General features: G+C 37.7%; 1 protein-coding gene across 1 annotated transcript; it reads left to right on the top strand.

Moving 5' to 3' along the window:
• The first annotated feature begins 1,221 nt into the window (after nt 1-1,221).
• On the top strand, nt 1,222-23,071 carry PLEK (pleckstrin). The gene is made up of 9 exons (XM_081945937.1): nt 1,222-1,473; nt 10,525-10,680; nt 13,246-13,427; nt 14,404-14,495; nt 14,714-14,898; nt 17,302-17,406; nt 18,998-19,081; nt 21,306-21,375; nt 22,416-23,071. The coding sequence occupies exons 1-9, from the start codon at nt 1,414-1,416 to the stop codon at nt 22,553-22,555; spliced, it is 1,074 nt and encodes a 357-aa protein (XP_081802063.1). The 5' UTR covers nt 1,222-1,413; the 3' UTR covers nt 22,556-23,071.
• The last annotated feature ends 249 nt before the right edge of the window (nt 23,072-23,320 follow it).

Genomic DNA, 23,320 nt, shown 5'->3' on the forward strand with positions numbered 1-23,320 from the left:
AACAGGTTTTGCAAAAGGATTGGGAGACATCAATCCTTCTCCATCCCCTCCCTTCCCCCAAACACGCACTTCTATCCCTTACAGCTTTTCAGGAATCAAAAGGGCTACGGGAGAAGGAAGAATTGGCAGAATTGATCTCTCAGCAGAAGCATTGTAGGAACAGGTCTGAATCTAAGGCCTTTCTCCATTTGCATTAAAACATGACATAAATAAGGCATCCTTTTTGTCTGGCCATATTTCTGAGAAAGGTTTAAGATGTCCTTAGCTATAATGCTATCAACTACAGGAATCTTTCCTCTGCATGTTCCAACATTCCCCCAAAACAGTAAGATGAGTAAGATCTGGAAGGCTTTGTAACTCATTACCATGGATGGAGTTCAGAGGACAGTAGGTTCTTGAAAGAGAGTCATTTGAGACAGAATAGAGATGAGCAATGGGTGCAGCAAATTTCATTCTTGCATAATTTTCCACCAGATCAGAGATGATCAGAGAGCATTTGAGTTCAGCAATGGGAAAGCTTCTTGATCACAATGTAGTCACAATCTAAAAATACCATAACTGAATGAAGGGAACACCCACCTAGGTATTTCTGCTTTCTTCCCTTCTGAGGATTGTTTGAGAAGGTGGCTACATTTATACTGGGCTTTTATAGGGTCCCAGGCTTCTCTCATACATTATTGTGTCAAGATCCTTAATCATGACCCTTAATTTACAAAAATTCCACTCTGTTTCTCTTTGATTTGAGTGCTTTGAATTTTAATGAAAGATAGATTTGTTGTCCATCCCTATCATTCAGAATGAATTACATCAAATAATCAAAATATTCTTAAATAATAAAATCAGAATCAGAGCAACATCAATATCCCAGTTTCTTAAAAACTCAGACATTAAAACTGCTAATAAGAAGGTAAGATTTTCAACATTCTGAAAATTTAAGCTTTTCCAGAAAGGCAGCACCAATTTTTCCAGAAAAGAAAACATGGAAAACTGTGCTGAGATGATGACATAACAATCATTCCCATTAATAAGAGCCCTAAATAATGGTTCAAATAATCTTCATTTGGATGTAATTCAACAAGAGCAAAGTGCCATGTTTATTTTGCTTTATTTATCAAGATATCTGTTTTCTTGATCACTGATAAAAGCTAAATAAATATCTCAGGCTGGTAAATGTTGAGTTGTCCTCTCATGTAATGAAAAAATGTCTTCGGGTTCATGTTATTCGTGTGTACTTAAAAGAGAAAAATGTTCTTAATTTAACCTTTACATTTGCTTCTACACGTCCTTCTTCCGGAAGAGGAAGTGAGCATGCTTTCATGTGATTAACAATCAGAGGAACTTGTGAAAGTGATAACTATATAAGTGCAACTTACAAAGCTCTACTGAACTCTACTAAAAAAGAACAGGGGAAAGATGGAACAAGGACCTGAACGAGAACCCAGACGGATAAGGGAAGGCTATCTAGTGAAGAAGGTACGTGAGGATTATATGGAAATTACATTCTTATGGAATTACAGCTGTGTATGTGTCTGTATTTATAATATACCTACATTTATTGTAGTATACATAAATATAATATGCTTTTTCTTTTTCTTCAATTGTGTCTGATTCTTGGAGACTGCCTGGATGAATCCCTGCAGTTTTCTTGGCAATATTTTTCAGAAATGATTTGCCCTTGCTTTATCTCTGCAATATTTTAGAATTGGTACCTTTCAGACCTGTTGGCATATAATTTCAATTTTCTACCAATGCTAAGACTGGGGAATGACAATTGGTACTTATTTTCTTTGAGAATACTGGGACTATGATAGTGACAGTATCTAAACCTGAGAAACATATAACCAGAAATATTAAATCCTCCAAGATTTAATATTATCATCTATCTGTCTGGCTGATTGACTGAATATTTGGCTGCCAACTCAACATGTCACTCACTGAAAAGACTTCTGCAGGCATGGCTATTTCTCTCTCCAAGATTATGGGGGTGTTACTGTTCCCATCCTCACCTGATCCTGAATGACATGATGTGAAGGGAGGCTGAATTATAGTATGCTAGAGGAGCATTTGAGTATGTCTAGTTGAATGAAAAAAAGGACTAGGGGAGACACGATAGCAGTGTTCTGATATTTCAGGGGTTGCCACATAGAAGAGGGAGTTAAGCTATTCTCCAAAGCCCCTGAAGGCAGGACAAGAAGCAATGGATGGAAACTAATCAAAGAGAAAAACAATCTAGAACTAAGCAGAAATTTCATGACAGTTAGAACAATTAATCAGTGGAACAATTTGCCTCCAGAACATGTGAATGCTCCAACACTGGAAGTTTTAAAGAAGGTGGACAACTATTTGTCTGAGCAGTGGGTTGGACTAGAAGACCTCCAAGGTCCCTTCTAACTCTATTGTTCTATTCTATTCTATTCTATTCTATTCTTAGTAATTGATCCATCAGAAAGTGAATGTAATTTCCCTTTCCTAATAAGAATTAGCCTTAATGGCCAATTCTCTAGGTTAATGACCAAAAGTATGCCCTCTTAAATTTGTATGTTGCAACAAACCTTTCTAATCACCCAGTCTGTGGTAGGATTTTAACTGATGTCTTGTATTTTAATCAATAATTTATTTTTTTAATCTATTTAAGCAATAGTGGGATTTAATGCAGTATAAGTCACAGTGGAAAATTCTCCTTTAAAGGATGGCATTCAAATTTTTAATAAACAAATTATTCTAAAAGATTTTGTAGGAAGAATTAAATTAAATTAAGACAACTTAAAGCTGTGAGTGATCAGACTTACATAAAATCTGGATAATGATAATGCATTATACATTATGACAAACCATACTATTGAAAGTGGTGTTTGGTTTTGGCTTGTGTTGTATGAAGTTCACCATTTTGGCTTGTGATCCAGAGTATGGTTTAATGTAGCGCAAAAATCTAGCTCTGTATGGCACAGTCAATAAAGCATGGTCAGCAGAAAAAATCCTGCCACTGAATCCTTCTTAATTAAGGCTTCAAAAACAAAAACTGAAAACTTGATTAGGCATGAAATTTATCAACCTGTTTGAGGTTCCACCCACCCCTCCTTGTTATTCAGTTCCAGATATATCATGAAACTAGATTTCGCTGCTAGTAAGATTGTTTCTTTCTCAATTGCTGTCACTTGAAAACCAGCCTTTGAAACAACACACCTTATCTCTAATCAGCACTAAGAAAGTGTTTCCCCACTTCTAACTTTTTTTGCGTGGTATAATTTCTACAGAGAATGTGGTTAATGGGCAAAAGGCTTAACTTTCTGTTTTCCTCTATTGTGATTTTGGTAACTGTTGTGTCTTTTCACTAGTCTTGTGCTTGGTATGTGCACTGTATATAAAATGGGTTCTGTTGTCAGAATATTTATCTATTATCACAAGAAAAGGCTTGGCTTATCAGTAAAATTATCCTTTGTGTAATGGCAGCTTCTGATTTTTTTTGTCCCTAGTGCAAAGATATTACACAGATGTTCCTTTCTTTTTTCTTCTTTTCCTCCTTTCATGGTTCTCTCATTGCTGTAATGTGATACTAATTAAAGTAAAGGGGAACAAGTTTATCTTTCATTATTATTTTCCCCTGTAGATCCATTAAAACTCTGTAACATGGAAGAACTGGAGTAAAATTGAGTCCACTAAAAGTTATTTCTAGTATATTTATGTTGGAGTTTAAAGATTTAGGGGAAACAAGGAAAGGGGAACTTTTGCAATACCGTGGAGAGAGATGGGAAAGCATGGAGGCAAACTATTTGCAACACAAGTAGAAACTGAAAAGAGGCCCAGCAACATACCATATGTAAAGGCTGAATGGAGAACTGAGCTTCTAAAAGTGAGCGAGGAAAGTTCATTAATTGAATGGACCATCATTTGATTAACCACACATTAATAACTAAATAGCAGCTGCTGACCAGCAGAGAATGTAGCAACCCCACAACATTGCTGCACAAAGTGGGTAAGTGGGCTTAGAAGAGAAGACAACTTCAAAATCTGGCAGAGTTTATACATTTACAATGCCCTGGGAGAGAATTACTTTTATCTGTTGCTGCATTCAACAAGTGGCATGACTTAAGTCAAGTTGTCTTGGACCAATGGGAATTTGGACAATTTAAACCACAAAATCAGGGCTACATTCATCCAATTTACCATCTACATTTTAATTATAGTGTTCAATTAACACAATGGCTAAATTTGTACAAGAGATTGCTCCCTAAACCACCCACTGGAGCTACATAGCACACCCAGTTAAAATAGTATTGTGGTTTGTGGCTCACTGGGACTTGCAGGAACCCAGCCTTAAGGGATGATTAGCAAAGCTCCAGAAACAGTCAGTAAATGCTAAGACCACAAAGGCAAATTAAATGGAATATGGAAGGAACTAAAGTAGGGCTCCAGTGTACAGATAAGATATTTCAGTTAATGGAACTATAAGAGCAATGACAAGAATAGAATCAGAAGCGCTGGTCCAATGTTGTTTTTTGCTGGTTTGTTTTGCACTCCTTTTCTCCATTTCCTAGAAATGTAAAGGCTTAGGGGAAAAAACATGTGATAAATGGAACTTTTTTTTCCCTGCACATCTCCGTTTTCTCCTCCTATCCTCCTTCCCAGAACATCACCTCCTTAATGCTGAGTCAGTATGGGAGAAAATCCTCAGATGATAGTTAAACATACATCATTTGAAGGGTTGTTTTCCCATATTGACATGGTGCTGAAGATATAGACAGATACACATATAAAAATGTAAGCAAATTAAAAACGGTGTTTCGTAAAACGTAGTCATAGAAACCATGTCAACAGTAGTAGCAGATTAAAACAAAAACTCATACAAAGCCTTGATTTTTTTTATAAAAAAGGTTCTGCAAGAATCACATTTATAGGTTTCATTTAGAAGCAAGGAAGAGCCTAAAATGAATTGAACTGTGCATGAAAAGAAAACAACAACAATGAATTATCATTGAAATTGACACACTTCTGCCAACCTCTCATTCAAACTATTTTATTTGGCTCAGCTGAAATGGAATGCCTTCAAGGGCAGCTATATAGAGTACAGTACATTGCCATGGTAATTCAGCCAGAAAAGGAGGAGTAGCGCAATTCCAGGCATATGGATGCTGAAATCAGAATTTAATGGGATTTAGATAAATGTGTTTAGAACTGCACTATGGGAAGGTTTTATTAAATTGTGCACGCAGGCTATAACATGCTTAACTCACCCGCACAGTATATGTGGTAAGATTTTGGGTTCTCAGAGGTGGTTTGAGCTGGGGAAATTACATCTTTGTAACAGAAAAGAGAAAAGGAGAAGTGAAGGTTTAGGGAAGTGGCATGGATGCTATTTCTTCTTCATTTCTTTTTAGTGTTTCCCTTCCCAGCACCCTATAAAATAACACCATTCCTGTGGCAAGAATTTCTTCCTTGGCTTTGATCTTTGTTTCAAAAAAAGAATTTATTCCTGTTTCACATGTTAGTGAAATCTGTAGGATTCCAGCTATCTGATTTTTTTTTCAGCCTGTCAAGCAAAATGCAACACAGCTGCATGGGTTCAAACTATTCACTAAGAAAAAACCTTATACACAATGTGGTTAGAGATTTCATTTGAACTTTGTTGTATTTTTGGGAGACACAGATCCTTCTTGATCTTGCAAAAGAAGCCATATAAATTGTATAACTAAATAGTAACACATATTGGACAAGGCATTTTGGACTACTTTTAGATGTCTTTTGCAATCAGGATGCTATGAATTGGGAAGCAGCAACTATGCAGCACTCATTCTTTCTGGTTGACACAGTGTTATCAGCCAGTCACTCTATTTACCAATTACTCAAGTGCTTTTCCTTCTACCTGCATATACTTTCTGTCCCCTTCTTCACAAAAATAAAACAATTTCTTCACTGTTTCTGGGCTCACCAAGGTGACAAACCTCTATTACAGTGGAACCGTAGTACTCAACTGCTTTGAAACTCATTGAATTTGGTACTCAATGTATTTTGACTCAAAACTTTTGTCCTGGTACTCATCGTTTGCTTGGTACTCAACACAAAACCTATAACTGATCAGTGTCAGCTGCCTTGTGACTCGCTACATTATTTCTTATAGGAAAATTTTTGTTTGGTACGCATCATTTGTGGTATTCATCATGCCTCCCGGAACCAATTAATGATGAGCACCAAGGTACCACTGTATTTTCAGAACTCCTAGTGCCAGTCTGCTGTAATTATGCATTTATTACTATTTTAAATTTATTGGCTGTCCAACTCCAGTGGATTCTCTTTTACCTAATTAGGTGAACTCGCTTCTAAAACAAGGGTTATAACATCTATAACTCTATAAATGTTTACATTTCTAAGGGATCTTAAGGTCCCTGTGGAAATTTATACAAACTATTTTCTGGGCAACAAATCTTCTAATAATCATTTCCAGTTTAGAGCACTTAACGCTCTTTCTGATTAGTTCAAGGAAGGGAAGGAATTAAGAAATCTATGCAACAACTTTTAATAAGAAACTGCATGGTCAGCTATGCAATTTCTCTCAAGGTGGTTTAATTCAGGTAGTAATTCATTGTAAATGCCATTGGAAGAAACCAACCTTGGCAGCACAGGGACAGAAAGGTGAGCTAAGTATACAAAGAATGCCAATTTTGTAGCAATTTAAAAGTGTACTTCAGGCTAAGACCAGTGAACAGAAACCTCAAGCACCTGCTGAGGCTCCAGCTGATATTCGTTGAATTACTAATTGGCAGCTGCATTTTAATTTTCCATAAGGTCAGCAACAAGGGTGCCCTCTGGCAGGTTGTAGGAAATTTAAATGGTAGTTCTGTAGCATTCATCTGCAGATGATGCAGTTAAAGAGACAATCGGGGACACTGAGCGCCAAAATGATATCATCAATGCCTTGAATTCTATCATCAATTATTAGACGGTCACAAGCCCTCTATCAGGGGGTAATCCAATTTAACACTAAGTAAATAGTGCTTAGTGGGCCTTTTCTAGAGCTCAATTTGATGCCCTGCCATCAGCTCTACCCCACAGAAGATTTCATGGGACCCTTCATTCACAGAGGCTTTGCCCCTTCCAGGAAGGTAGAAACTCTCACCCATGTCCTCATATAGTGCCTTTTCTATGGTGCACCAAGACATGCCCTGATTGCCCCAATCTATTTCCAAATACGAGGGCCATGTAGAATTTTACGCTTATTATTTTTTAAGGGATGCTAACCCTACACTCATATATTAGGTGGTCAAATGTTTTTGTCAAGTTACACACCTGTGCAAAATTTTAATTAGACATACTACTTTATTGTCCTATTATTTTTTTCCCCTTGCCTAATATCTAATTGCTGTATTAAACTATTTTCATTTTACTGTACCCTTTTATTGTAAGGTATTTGATAAAGGTATTTGATTTGATTTGATGCTGTTGCTGCTACAGTTCATAATCTGTTTTCAAGTGTCTGTTATCAAGGTTTAGATCTATGGAGAAATTAAATCATTTTCCTATAAATTCTGCTTCTGTGTATCTGTTGATGATTCAGTTAAGGAAGAGCTAAGATATTAGATATATTCACAGGGCTTTTTAAAATTACTCACATAATTCAAGACCTTAATACTTAAAAACAGATTCATATCCCAATTACAGTGAATTTGGGCATAAATCAAACAATAAACATTAAAAATGTCATTACCGCATGTGAAAGCCAAACAAAACACTAAAGAAAGAAAAAGCTAGTGTAATATTTTTAAACAATAAAAAAGTTCCTGTAACGGAATGTGTGAATGGCTTTGAGGGGTGAGAGAAAGAGATACTGTCTGGGAAACAAACAGATGAGAGAAGGGGAAGCCCCGAAGTGTTTAATGGTCAGAGAAAGGACCTATCTTAATGGAGCAAACAGTTAAAAGTGGAGACAGGAAGTTTGTACCATCAGACTTGCAAGATTCTATTAATGTAGTATTACAAAAATGTGGAGTCAGCTTATCTAGTCATGTTTCCTACCTGGTTTATCCCAGATGGCTAAGAGCTGTTGTAGTGACTAAATTTGAGAAATAGCAAATGGTGGCACCTGGTTAACTATATCTGTACTCAGAAGCTATGCAGGATCAAGCCTGCTTAGTATCAGATGGAGTATATAGGTACTGTATATGCTCAGTCTTTATACTCACTGTTAATTCAAGGGTATTGGTTTCACCTGTTCAGCTGTGTCTAACTCTAGGAAGTGTTGCTCTTTTCTGTTTTTTAGTTGAGGGAGCCATGGAAGACGCTTCTGTGGCCATGTGGCCAACATGACTACACGTTGAGGCCAGTGGTGGATTTGTACCGGTTTTACTACTGGTTCGCTTGTGCTGTCTCTCTCTCTCTCTCTCTCTCTCTCTCTCTCTCTCTCTCTCTCTCTCTCTCTCTCTCTCTCTCTCCTCCCTCCCTCCCTCCCTCCCTCCCTCCCTCTCTCTCTCTCTCTCTCTCATGTGTGCGATGCTTCTGCGCATGCACATGAGAGAGACGGCGCCTCCCATCGCTGCCACTACGAGGCCAAACTGAGAACAACCCATCTCTGGTTGAGGTGCACAGAATGCTGTTACCGTTCCAATGAAGTGGTACCTATTTATCTATTCATATTGGCATGCTTTCGAATGGCTAGGTGGATAGGAGATAAGGCGGAGCTCACAGGAGCTCACCCCATTGCTCGGTGCTTGAATCTGGACTGTCAGTTTTCCAACTGATAAGCTCAGCATCTTTAACTGCTGAGCCATTATGGCCCGTCAGCCTGTTGATATTCAAAATACACCTCCAGGTTTTTAAAGTAATTTAAAATCTTTGCTTTTTCCAAATCTTCTTGCACTAGGTGGGATGAGGTGTTTTTCAGTGTAGCTGTTCCTCTCCCAGCTGCTGCTGAGCTTCAGGCAAACTCCAAGGCAGGATTTCCATCAGTATATGGTGTTCACTCAAGTGCCATGACCACAAGGTATGATGAACACCATATATTGCCTGCTTGCCTGCTTTTGATAGCTGCCAACCCGCAGAGCAAATGTCACCTTTGCTTCGTCATCTGTAGGCCATTTGCTTTTACTTATTATGCACATCTTTTCCTCACTCTGTCTTAGCATTTGCTTTTGTAAGCTCAAGACTGGGTGGGGTGAAATTGCCTCTGGCTGTCAAATCCGTCAAAACACTAGGGTGTGGCTCAATTACCACAGGCAGCTGCAACATCAGCTAGCAGGCCTGTGAGTAAATTTATGAGGGCATGTCTCAGTGCCTGAGGGAAGCTTGCGGGCAGGGCTTCTGCCGGCTGCAGCTGATTTTCCGAAACACAGGCAGCAATCCCAACTTTACTTCCTCACAAAGATGATCAAGGACTACCAGAACTCTTTTTTAAAAAAGATTCAGAGGACATAATGGCAAACCCTTCCCGTTCCATTGCTAAAGGAATCATGGCTGTGTCCATGTAGCGGTAGTTACCCAGGGCACAAGCTTTATCTTTTTTAAAAAAATGTGTGCTTTATTGAAGTTTATTATAACATAAAATATAATGAAAATAAGGATTAAGAAAAAGGGGGGGATGCAGGATTTTTTTTTTAAAAAAAAGGAGAAAAGGGGAAAGAGTTGACTTCCCATTCTTTCTAAAACAGTAAAAGACTAACTTACAACCTTAACTTTTAACATAGCCTATAATTAGCGCAAGCCAGATCTGTAAGTACACAATTATTAAACCTTCAAACTAGATTCTAAATTTCATTTTTCCCTCTGTGGTAAGCATAAAAACCAGAAGCAATATCCCAGTAGAAACAACACCAAATAAAACTCTTTGTTCAAAACAACTGACATTGTCAACCAAATCCAAGGGCCAATATTTATCTGAAGACATCCTTATTTTTGAAAAAGTAGAAGCACTCCCCACCACCGACTACAGATTTTGAAGCTCAATCCTGTGCCTCTTGCATGTATTGGCTATGATATTCTAAGAGTTATAGCTTTAATACACTTCAAACAATCAAGATTGGGGAAGTTAAGGCATGGCCAACTATTAGCAGGTTCATAGATCATGTTTAGTGGTGTTATATGACCATACCTATGGGTCTTGCAGTTAAGAACTCCCACTCCATCTCATGTTGTCTTACACTTATTTTCAATTCAAAATACTGAAGCTCCAGAAGCGTACAGAAGTGCTGTTGTCTGATTATGGGGATGGGACATTGGAATGTGTTCAGAGAATGCGGAAGGAAAAAGGTGACAGAAAGAAGAATCTAAATTGGTGGAGTGCCTAAGAGAGGGCATGATGTGGCCCATTCAATGACATTTTTTTCAAGTCTCCTTATTGTGACTGCAAGCCAATCCCATTTGTAGCTACTCAGCATTCTAAAATCAGTGGAAAAATGGCTGCAAAGCAAACTGTGTGTATCAACTGCTTCCTAGAATGTGAATATTCATTCTGATAACCTTTCTTTAAAAAGCAACAAACACTTTCTTTTGTGCCATCCCTGGCTGTGTAGATAATACTCTCTTAATTGATTGATACAGGGGAGTATGTTTAATACCTGGAAGCCTATGTGGGTAGTGCTGTCCGAAGATGGCATCGAATTATTTAAGAAGAAGACTGATAACAATCCTAAAGGAATGATTCCCCTCAAAGGCAGCCAACTGACCAGTCCCTGCCAGGATTTTGCTAAAAGAACAGTGAGTATTTATGTTTTTGGAAGCATGCTGAAGTAAGGCCTGTCCCAAGAGTAGGCAACACCCTTTGCATTCAAGGGAAATGGGTGGGTGTGTATTTAAGGACGGTATGTACATTGCCTGTGTGTTTGTGTATGTAAATATGTAGCCTTCCTGGGCCAAATGATATTATGACATCACCAAGTAGAATGGGATGAAATTATTCTGAAGGCTTCATTCCAAGATATGGTGCATTTGGAAGTTGGGATGGTCTGAAAGGCAGAATCAATCTCTTAAGCCTTGTGAAATCTTGTGATCATTTATTTTGCTCCTAATGACCTCACAGGGGAACTACCCCATCCAACCCCAAAGCCCAGTGGTGGGTTTGTACTGGTTTTACTACCGGTTCACTCATCCGTGTGCACACACTCTTGTGTGTGATGCTTCTGCAGGTGGGCGGAGCCTCCCACCACCGCTACTATGGGTTCGGCCAAACCGGGCCAAACTGGGAGCAGCCCACCTCTGCCAAAACCCTAAACTTTTGCCCTTAGGATGTAATCTGAGATTCAAGTGGCTGTAAGAGAAGTGATGGAAGGCTGTACATGTCCAATAGGCTGCGCCCTAGCCTTTGACATCCAGCATACATGGCCCCATCACATCATATTTGTGACCCCCATCAGGAAGTGTTGATAAGAATAAAACCTTGACAGCACAGGTAACACCATCACCATCAATCACAAATAATGTTTTTTATGTATTGCCAAAAGAGCCAAATAACTAATCACAAATGGAAACTGAACAAAATAGTGTTTTGGTTGGATCCAGCATAGCTGTTTCTTTGGTTCCTATAACTGAACAATATAAAAAATTAGCAAAGTTAATGGAAAAGCTACTGATCCCAGAGACTATTTCCTTTGGTTCAGTTTCATGTGCAACCTATACACACATTTCCTTTTTTCCCCTCAAGTCATCTGTGAATATAGTATTTGCGTTACTATGGTTTTGTTACTCTCAATTTCAAACGGCAGTCTTGCTCTGGCATAGAATGCTTAGTATAGCAGTTTTTGCTCTCCTTTCAGATGAGCACTTTAGGCTGGGTTGTGCAATATTTTCAGAAAAAGGAGTCTTCCCTTCCCCATTCCCCTTGTGTGGCAGACCAGGGATTCCCAGGAATGGGATTTAAACACTGAACCGTGCTGCTTCCACCCATATGTCTTCTAAATTTTAAAGTCATTGAGATCTTTAAACTGTGGATAGATTATTTATTTTCTACCTCTGTTCCTTTAGGCCAGTGTTTCTCAAACTTGGCGACTTTAAGTCTTGTGGACTTCAACTCCCAGAATCCCCCAGCCAGCATAGCTGGCTGGGGAATTCTGGGAGTTGAAGTCCACAGGACTTAAAGTCGCCAAGTTTGAGAAACACTGCTTTAGGCATTTCAAGGTAGATACTTTCATGTGAATTGATACACAATGAACTAAATCTCTCTTCAGAGTCCATCAGAATTCACTGAAACCTCCTGTCCAATAGGGAGATATTTATTTAAAAGTTGTATGAGAAAATAGAAAGGGGAAAGTATTTTGGTGCACTCTATATACGTAGAAGTTGATAAACTGAATAATGCTCATAGTTCCTGTTGTTTCTTAGTCAAATCCAGACGTGAAATGCTACCGGTTTGGGCTGGTTCACTCGAACCGTTAGTAAAAAAAAATGCTACCAGTTCGGAAGAAACTGGTAATCAGCTGTGCAACAATCAGCTGAGCCATGCAATTTATATTCACTCTTTTTACTTTTTAAAGCATTTTTTTATTACTGGTTCAGGCGAATAGGTAGTAAAAAAAATGCTTAAAAAGTTTTTAAAAGTTCCGATGATCAGCTGTGCGACAATCAACTGTGCTGCATGATTTATATTCACTAGAAAGCGGGAAAGCCTGCTTTCTAGTGAATGTCAATCGCGCAGCACAGCTGTTTGCCCCCCCCCTCGCTGTTCTACTTATCTTTGCAGACTCAGAGAAGGCTTCTTAACACCTGCGGTGCACATGCATATGTTTGGCGCTCATGCGTGCAAAGTGCGCATGCACACATGAAGCGAACCGGTAGCAGACTTCAGAGCATTTCACCCCTGGTCAAATCTAAGGATCATCTGAGGAGAGTTGCAGCTTTGAAGTATGGTAGTATCCACGTCTCAGACTGTGGTGGTATATGCAATGGCAAATGGATAAAAGACAACATATTTATTACAACTGAGGGAAAATGTGTTTTTCCCTATTTCAGCAGAGATTGGAGCATATCTACAGTGCTGTGGAATGGCCCATTGAAGGATGGCAAAAGGTTCTGAACTGAGCACTCTTCCTTTTTTCTATCACCATTTATCTTTCTAACTCTGAGCTAACAAAACTAGGCACTCATCTCTCAATACTGAGTTCTTATATTAACAATAAATAGGATTGTTTTTCCCAGTTGTTTTCATATTATTGCCTGTTTAGACATTTAGCTGGGGAATAAACTATTCTACACTGCTTGCTAACATAAGATGCCTACAAAAAAAAACCTGTTTATATGGGCTAACAATAAAATGTGTTCCTATTCCAGTTTGTCTTTAAACTCACAACAGCCAAACAACAGGATCACATCTTACAAGCTTCTCATCTTGAGGAGAGAGATGCTTGGGTGAAAGACATCAAGAAGGCCATCAAATGCATTTTGGGAGGGCAAAGGTTTTCCAGGAAATCAACAAAGAAATCTATCAGGCTTCCTGAAACCATCAATCTGAGGTGTGTTCCAAAGCTAAACATTGCTTATATAAGTGGGATGTGGGAAAATACTTTTATTTCAAGAGCTTTATTTTTATGAGGCAGCTGTCAGACGTGGAAGCCATATTTTGAATTGGGCCTTCAGATCTGCCACAATTGAGACTGACTACAGCTATAGAAGCAGTTGCTTGAATTATTCTGTGTTGAAACTTGGCATCCAAATTCCTAATTTTTCTATATCAACAAGCTGGAACTAAAGCATACATTATACATTTTCTGATCTCAGAAAAAAGGGGTATTTGCCCCCTATCCTAGTTCTCAAGGACCTTAAACACTTCTTTTGGCAGCAGTTCTTCGCTAACTTCAGTCAGGTGAAGCAACTACCTTTTTTTCTTATTACGTCTCTCTCATCACAGATCAGTATCTCCAGCTGCTTGTTGCTTCCTAAATTGAAAGTTGAGTTACTTCACATTTCTCTCCTAGGTTTAAAGAGATGTTTGGAAAACTTGGCACAAGGAGATTTGCTTGAGATAGTACCTAATATTAATAACTGGAAGAATATTAATTTCTTAATACGTTCAAGCCATGTTTCAATGCAGATTATGGATGTAGTTTATGTGTAGAGCAGTGTTTGCCAACCTCAACAATTTTAATAGGGTGGATGTCATGGTAGCTTGGGAGCACAGATCTAGAGAAAGCCATTGTTTGGAAGTGTTGATCTATTTCTACGTGTTCTTTCAGGCATAAGAATTTAAGCTGTCCACAGGATTGAGAAACCTGGGGCAAATCAGCAGCCCATTAGCACAATAAATAGCCACATTCTTTAGATGCCTTCATGGGAATCTTAAAAACTTTGTGATTTTATTTTGTGGAAAGCCAATTTTTTAAAAAAAAAATCAACAATGTTGCTGCTTTGTTTTAAAACATTTGTTTATTTCTTGCTGTTTTACACAAATCTCAGTGTGATTATATTACACCCCTTTTGTTTTCGGCACAGTGCTTTGTATCTCTCTATGAAGGACCCTAACAAGGGGATACGGGAAATGAAGCTGGAAAAAGACAAGAAAATTTTCAATCACTGTTTTACAGGTAGGAAGTTGTTAAGAATTGCTTAAACAGCAACAAAATAGGTAAATTAAAGCATATATTTTAAAAAATGGAGCTGTAATGTATTCCAAGATTATTTCTAAGATTCAGAGATAATCATCATCAGGGGATTTGCATTTCTGTTTTCTTAAGCCTTAACATATCTACTGTTTTTTAATGTATCTTTGGTGACCATCCTTTGTTCTTCTCCTTGTCATCAGGTAGTTCTGTGATTGATTGGTTGCTGTCAAACAATTCATTACGAAATCGCCAAGAGGGTGTAGTGCTGGCATCTGCCCTATTGAATGAAGGCTACTTTCAGGCTGCTGGTGATACATCGAAGAATGCACTTGAAGGCCTATCAGAAACCCCCTTCTTGGATATGGAGGATGCCTATTACTATTTTGTAAGTGTCAAGATGTTATCTTCTTTATCTAAATCACAGAACATTTCTGAATTATACCTATCAAACAAGTAATAAGAAAAGTATGTGGTATCATCTAATGTATTGTTTGTTCTCCCTATCTCACTCTTTTTTAAACAAAAAAAAAAAGCTGTACTCGCAGATGTGTGTATGTGTGTATGCGTGTATGCGTGTATGCGTATATGCGTATATGCGTATATGCGTATATGTGTATATGCGTATATGTGTATAATAATAATAATTAATAATTTATTACATTTCTAGACCGCCCCCTCTCCCCGGAGGGACTCGGGGCGGTGTACAGGAATAAAATTTAAAACATACAAATAATCATACACATAAATAAAAATCAGATTAAACAACCCCTGTACAATTTATAAAAATTAAAAAGCAGACCTTAAAACCAATCTTAAAAAATTTAGAAATAGGACTGAGGTGGGATAGGTGGAATTAGGCCAAGCCGGCTAGCTGGAATAGGTGGGTTTTAAGTTTCTGACGGAAGGAGCAGAGGTCCGTAGTCATTCTAATGTTGGGGGGGAGGTCATTCCAGAGGGTCGGGCCCATCACAGAGAAGGCCCTTCCCCTAGGCGTCGTCCGCTGGCACAGCCTAGTGGACGGCACCCGGAGGAGTCCCTCTCTGTGTGAGCGAATCGGCCGGAGGGATGGTATATGTGTATATATATGAGCCTTGGTGGCGCAGTGGTTAGAGTGCAGTACTGCAGACTACTTTTGCTGCCTGCCGGTTGCTAGCTACCAGCTGCCTGCAATTTGGCAGTTCAAATCCCTCTAGGCTCAAGGTTGACTCATCCTTCCATCCTTCCGAGGTGGGTAAAATAAGGACCCAGATTGTTGGGGGCAATAGGCTGACTTTGTAAACCGCTTAGCGAGGGCTGTAAAGCACTGTAAAGCAGTATATAAGTCTAAGCGCTATTGCTGTATCTGCAATTCTTTTTTTTAAAAGAAAACATTGTATTAGATCAGACCAGATGCTTCTCCAGCTGCCAGTCTGAACATCATCCACACAGTATGAATTGAAAATTCTACTTTTTATGCTTCCATGTGCAATGCATATAAATTCTGCACTAACTTTACTCCAAGAGTAATCCAGGCATAAGATTTCACTAAATTAATAACTTTTACCCACCTCATCCCTAAAAAGCCACTCCAAATCAGTGTTTTTATCAGCATGTGGAGCACGATCTATTATTTGAACCATGCCCTCACCAATCTATTATTCCATATCCCGCAGCTTAAAAATGTATTCCATTTATATTTTATGACATGAAAGATTATTCTGGGTGGAAAAGAAAGATGAAAGCAGCATAGATGTTTTACTTCTTACTTTACAAATGATGATAAAAGTTGACTTCTATCATCTGTGTTTTATAGTCAGACCAATAAATCTCTTTAGCATGTGCACATCTAGTTTGGCCTAAAACTGGACTCACACAACTTGTCCCCTACTAGCTAGAACATAGTCAACTATCTGATACAACACCATCCACAGTGACCATTATCTACATAATGCCATAAACCATAGCCACTAAATTGATGGAAGTTGATTCAAAAAATCGGAAGATGCCACATTACCTAGCTTTGAGTTTCACTCTATTTTTTGTGCAAATGCAGTGTAAACAAAATTATTTAGGACCCTGATTGGCAAATCTCTACACAACATGTAAGTTTGCTAAGATAGAGTGGCCACATATTACTCAGAAAAAGATAATAATTTACTGTAAGGACTTTTAAGAGAGGGATTTAATTCTTCTATTTTGGCTGCTGCATTTTCTACTTGGCATAATCATGATATTGATGATTATGTTAATAGTGTTTCAAGAGACCATTTTTGATTGATTGAACAATATTGATGTCAGTCCTTATCCTCACCAAGCTGAATTGCTTCTTTTTATCATGTACTTTCACTTTTCCATCCAGTTGTATAATTCTGTGAATTAAGACACAGGCAACAAACTTTACAGTGTGTTCTAACTGAGCCCTTCTTGTATTATGAGCCTCAGCTGCTTGACTGATTAATTGATCTTATTTGTGGATTACAGATAAGTTGCATAGGGCAAGGCAAAGTTTGCCAAAATCTGTTTATAGCATAAAAGATAAAGTTAGTAATGTATTTGTCAAGAAGGAAAAGCAGCTTTGGCAAACTACAAAAAAAATTTTTTGTCTGTTTGTCCTCTGTTTTAAAGACAAAGTAGATGCATAAAAAATGCCCCTATTGGAATAAGGGGTAGATAAGCCAATGGCTTCTCCATTCTCTACAATGAACAGTTTTTTTTAAAAAAAATGGCCAACTAACACTAGCATGATTTAATAGCCTGAACTATCCTAGGAGACATTTATCAACTTGGCTTCTTCAATGTCTTAAAATAGGCCGACAGTGGTTTCTTCTGTGAGGGCAACTCCAGTGATGATGACACAGTCTTCAAGGAAGAATTCAGAGGCCTGGTAGTCAAGCAGGGTTGCCTGCTGAAACAGGTTGGTGTATGTCTTGTTTTTTTGTCAGATAAAATATAAATATATAATACATATGGATGAAATCACCCGGTCTAAAAATATCACCAAAGTACCGAACATTCTCTGAATTTTCCTAGCTATATTCTGCATCTGCAGCATCACCCACTGTCGCATTGCTAAGCAGCGATCAGTTGCTAGTGGGGATATAGCCACTGTGCAAAGTTTCTGAGCTAGAACTCTGCTCACCAACCCCTAACTTGTTTCAACCCACAGAACAAAATAAGAGGTGGAGAGCTTTTTTAAAAAGGGAAAAACAGAGCTCACCTGCTTTTGGAGCAAGAAATACACACCAGAAGGCACGACTAGAATTGAGAAGTCTAGATTTAGCGTACACCCATGACAGTTCTCTGAGCTGATTGTTACTGGAATATGAGTAAATGTTTTTTTTTAAAAAGATGTCCTCTGTTTTTGCAACAGTTATGGAAAGAAAGCTAAAGTATAACAGACAGCCAAAAGAGTCGTTTTAGTAGTACAGATTAAATGTAACACTCATCTGGTGTCTCAATGGTTCCAGACAGAGGGATCTGGCTTCAATAGAATTACAATAGGACTTCACATAAAATAACACTCCAAGACTTAAAAGCATGTGACTCATTGAGTTTCTGATTTGATTCATGCTTCTCTGGCAGAAAATTAAAAAGTCACAACGTTTTGTGGAAATGATCAAGACCTATGGCAGAACTGATGATCAGTTTTTAAATGAGTGTCAAAGACATAATGTTTTACTCTTATTTTCTGCTACCCATATTTAATAGACTGTTAAATCTTACTGAGAGAAAAAAAAATGTTTAACAAATTAAATGTGAAACATGCTATATCTATTTCATTACAAAATCACAAATCACCAGATGTAAACGTGTACGGCATTGCCTTTCATGCTGTCCATGTTGCTTTTTGACACATTTTCTTTACTTTTTCAACATGCTTTTTACTAATCTTAAGAAAAGAGAAAAAAGATACACAAAAAAAGGGGGAAAGAGGCATATTTATTAATAAAAAACCAAGCCTGACTATAATAGGAAGAAAACTCATGTACTGAAAGGTTGTATGCACATGATATAATTTATGTGATATTCATATTGCATTGGAATTATATGATAAATACATACAGGTGGCTGAGTTTAAACTAAACATGGAAAAACTTTTGGTGGCTTGCACTACAGCTGGTTCTGTCACCCCAAATTATGGGATTATGGAATCATCAAATTCAGCCAAATAGTGGTAATCCAAAGCAAGGGGGCTCTAAGACCTGCAGAAAGGGAATTCAGCAATCACTTGTAAACTTAAGGATACAGCTTATTTAGCCTGGTCTATATCAAATGAAACAACCCTAGCGATTTAATTGAAGGTCCCTCAAATATAAACAAAACAACCAATTTGATCATCAGAGTAAAGTCCAATAAAATCATTGGAATCTTTGCCATTGATTTTATGACAACAAGGATAATTTAAAGTGTCTTGTTCCATTGTGAGAACAAGGCTTGGTTATAGTTTGACATTTATGCCTGCAGAGTGGGAAATTAAAAAATACGTTTTTTTAATATTTGTTTAGGGTCACAGGAGAAAAAACTGGAAAGTGCGGAAATTTGTATTGAGAGAGGACCCTGCCTACATTCATTACTACGATCCTGCGGCAGTAAGTGTTTATATCCCTCAGTTTTGTTGAAATGCTATGTGGTGATGAAATAACCTACAGAACACTATAGGAATAGTATGTTTACTACTAATTTACTATTAGCACCCATAATTTACTACTAACACCTTTCCTTCTTCATCACAAAGCTCAAATACATTTTATCAGCATTAAATTATGTAGTAACTTTTGCATCACTTAATGATGCCACTTTTCTGAGTAGATAACCCTTGTCGATTTGTATAGTTGTTGCACATTTTTCTCTAGTAGTACTGAACTTCAACACCCAGAATCAATGGTAGTTGAGGGTTCTAGTTTTTGGAGTCCAACACATCTGGATGTCACCTGTGTGGGAAAGACTGCTCCATTGTCTCTGTACATTAATAAGTTTTGTTATCCTTCAAACACTTGGACAACCAAAGGTATTCTTTATCCACATGTGAAAACAAAACTGCAGAGATAATGGGACTGTGCCTCTTGTATCTTTGGATCCCATCTCCATTTCTCCCTGACTTCCTTGTGTTGAGCAAAGAAGTCTGAAAGGGAGTTTGAACAACTCTTGTCTTATATACTCCCCTTCAGCCTTTTTCTTCTTTTTACTAAGTCAGGTCAACCAAAGAATTTACTGAAACAAAATAGATTCTCATTTAGGTGTTGGAAATCCAATAAGCCACAAAATTATTTGTAATAATAGGGAAACTGTGCCTTAGAGCAATTTGTTATGAAATAGTTCCTCACAAGGGAGTTCCCAGGTCAGACAGTTCACGAAGAAGATCTTAAAATTAATATGATGCTGTTTCTTCCAAACCACAGATCTGACTAAGACATGTGTGTCCTTCCTTCCTTCCGTCTTAAAAGGATCCCTTCTGATATCTTGATGAGGTCGGGGAAGGGATAGACAATGTCTAAGGAAATAAATCTTAGAGCTTGTGTGCACAGTGTGTGCAGTCCCATTCTCTACAGATTATTCTTCATATGTTTCCTTAAGAATTTTTATAAAGACTGTCTTTGCTGGAGATATCAGCAAAACTACTCATACATACATACGAACCATTAATCTCTACTCCAAATAATGTCCTAGAACTTGGATTTCTTTTAATTTTTTTTATCCATTCTCCCAAAATACAAATCTCTTTGTAAATCCAGTAGAAGAAAATTATCTCCTGGTTTATTTGTATATCCCTTTCAATTATTAATTATTCAATTATTAAGGCATCAACTGCTTTCTCTTTTATGTGTGATATCTTTTTTCCGTGTCATTCTTTTAGCCTGCCATTTTTACATCCACTTTCAAATGAGTCTCTGTTTTATCAGATAAGACTTGTTCCTCTTTGGTAACGTCTTTAAAATATAGTCTATAAGGCAGACACTCTTAAAATTAATGTCTAGGTCTAGACTGTAGTGTTTAAAAATATCCTTCAGTACATCTAATGTTAAAATATTTTTCTTTAGTTTGCACTAGGTCTAGACTCTAGAGTTTAAAAATATCCTTCAGTACATCTAATGTTAAAATATTTTTCTTTAGTTTGCACTAATAAGTCAAATTTAAGTGTACTTCTCCTTTAATTGCAATTGTTAGTTCCTCCTGGTTTTCTCTAGTGCTCAACCTTCAAAGTCTCATCTTTAAGAAAAATAAAGAGAATTTAAAGCAAAAATATTTTCCTGTGGGAAGGATTTTTATGATTAATTCCAAAATCTTATTTCAAATCCATTTGGACTCTTAGTTTATTTGTAACCTTCCAAAATTGAAATTCTAATCACACTTTTGCTGGTTACTCCAAAAGAAAACAAATTAAGTGCTTAAAGTTTTATTTAAAACTTCTCTCACTAAGGATTGAAGGAAACTCACCTGGTGCTGTAAAGCCTATTGATCCAAAGATTCCTAGTAGCTGTAAAGCAACTTCCAAAGTAATTAGAAAAGAGATTATGAAATTCAGTTTCCTTTTGAAGTTATCAACCATGGTTTAAGCAAGATGGCTATTCTCTCATGTCCCAGAGCTCTAAATCCACTGTAAAACTGCTGTCTTGCAGTCTCCTAATGAGGAGCAGCAACTGTATAGAGCATCTATGGTCAATCTTAAATTTTCTCCTTATCCAGAGAGAAATTACAAAGAGCTGGTTTACATGCCACTTCTGCATTCTACCTCTAAAAGCAGAGCTGTCATCAGATCACAATTTTTTTCCTGGAATTTGAGTTTGCATAAATATTGAATGAAATTTCTTCCAGGGAGAAGATCCACTTGGAGCCATTCACTTGAGGGGCTGTGTAGTGACGGCGATTGAAGACACATCAGAGGGTAATCATTAAGCAGGAGTATTTAAATTAAGAAGAGAAGTGCAATTTTGGAGAGATTTGTCAAAAGTGAGGGGGGTTCCCCATGAGATTTTGTACACAGCCTCTGTTGCCTGATTTTCAGATTAGCATCTGAAAATTATAGCATACCTAATAACATCGTCCTTTCACTCCCAATATCTGGGAAAATGTTACTTCCAAGGCAAGCCTGATTCATTTATCCATTAGTTCATTTATGCATTAACTATGAATAAACAAGGGTAAAGATAAAGGTTCCTTTTGCACATATGTGCTAGTTGTTCTCAACTCAAGGGAGTAGTGCTCATCACTGGTTCAAAGCCGAAGAACCAGCGCTGTCCAAAGACGTTTCTGTGGTCATTTAGCCAGCATGACTAAATGCTGAAGGTGCACGGAATGCTGTTACCTTCCCACCAAAAGTGGTCCCTATTTTTCTACTAGCATTTTTACATGCTTTCGAATTGCTAGGTTGGCAAAAGCTGGGACAAGTAACCGGAGCTCACTCCGTTAGGCAGCGCTACGGATTCGAACCACCAAACTGCCGACCTTTCTGATCGACAAGCTCAGTGTCATAGCCACTGAGTCCCCATGTCCCAAAATATGAATATATATACATATAAATATCTTAATAGTAATTTATGCATTTGCATGCTATGTACTTAAATAGTATATTTTGTATATTGTTGTTGTATTCCTACTGTCAGGAAAGTGAGATGCCCACCCTCCTTCCTCCTCTCTCTCTTTGGGGTGGAATCCAACTCTGGGAGGTGGCAGGGCTTAATTTGCAGCTCAACTTTAGACCATAAAAAAATTGGACCACTTGGTCCCACATAGATAAGCAGAAGGAGATGTTTATAAAGGCAGAAATTTTGTATGTGGATTAAATGAAAGTGCAAGGAGTTTCATTTATGTGTGTTGTTCAGTGAGAATGGAAGTGAATTATTTCTTGTGAGGCAGAAGTGCTGAAACAAGCCCTCTCCCTGGTCCTTTGCTCACTTTTTTTCTCCTCTGTCCTCTCCAAATCAGGCAAGAAAAATGAAGTGGAGGGAAACCTCTTTGAGATTATTACCGCAAGTGAGGTGCACTACGTCCTTCAAGCAGCCACCTCTGCAGAACGTACAGAATGGATCAAGGCCATTCAGCTTGTCTCTAGAACTGGAAAATGAAAGACTGTTGGTTTTAGCAAAAAAAAAAAAAAGAATAAGAAAATCCCCAAAAGAGATTTACCAGCTCAGTAAGCTCTCTGGAAAAGAACATCAGTTTTAAATTTAAACTGTTATTTAACAATACGTAGATTGTTTTAGAATTGGCAGAATATTTAATGTTGTATAGATCAATTTTTTTCTATTTTCCTCTATCCCAAAAAGGAATGGTAATCTATAGATCTTCAGATGCTGCTGACAAACACCCAGCAACCAACAATATGGCCAACGATTAAGGATGGCGAGGGAACCAGTTTACCAGCATCTGAAGGATCCAAACTCCCACACGTTTTTTGTTTAAAATGCAATTATACATATAATTAGGATCTTCTATTACACTTTGTTTTATTTTATGGGGCACCTCTGAAGCAGATGAATGAATAGATATGATATCTGTATTATGATTGCTGCATATGGTGGTTGGGGAGAAAAATGTTTTCCTTGTAAACAGTATTTTCAATAAAATATATTTTTAATAAAGTTTAACAAAATAAAGCCAGCATTATTGTCTTTGCTAAAATCACAAACCTTCAGTTCTTTTATTCAACCTTGGCAATTTTAAGATGTGTGGACTTCAACATGGTTGCTGGGAAATTCTTGGAGTTAAAGTGTATGCATCTTAAAGTCGCCAAGGTTGAAAAACACTGTTCTATGTCATAAATATCTGAGATCTTATAACTTGAACAGAAAACTATAGGTCAAAGATATTTTTCTGTTTGAAAATAATAG

The sequence above is a fragment of the Natrix helvetica genome, assembly GCF_964273705.1.
Source record: "Natrix helvetica genome assembly, chromosome: 2".
NCBI classification, from domain to species: Eukaryota; Metazoa; Chordata; class Lepidosauria; order Squamata; family Natricidae; genus Natrix; species Natrix helvetica.

Bases quoted from the DNA above. Each gene is read 5' to 3' on its own strand.
- PLEK (XM_081945937.1), top strand. From the start codon at position 1,414: ATGGAACAAGGACCTGAACGAGAACCCAGACGGATAAGGGAAGGCTAT. The intron at 1,474-10,524 runs GTACGTGAGGAT...TGATTGATACAG, and splicing joins AAGGCTATCTAGTGAAGAAG to GGGAGTATGTTTAATACCTG. The intron at 19,082-21,305 runs GTAAGTGTTTAT...AATTTCTTCCAG, and splicing joins ATTACTACGATCCTGCGGCA to GGAGAAGATCCACTTGGAGC.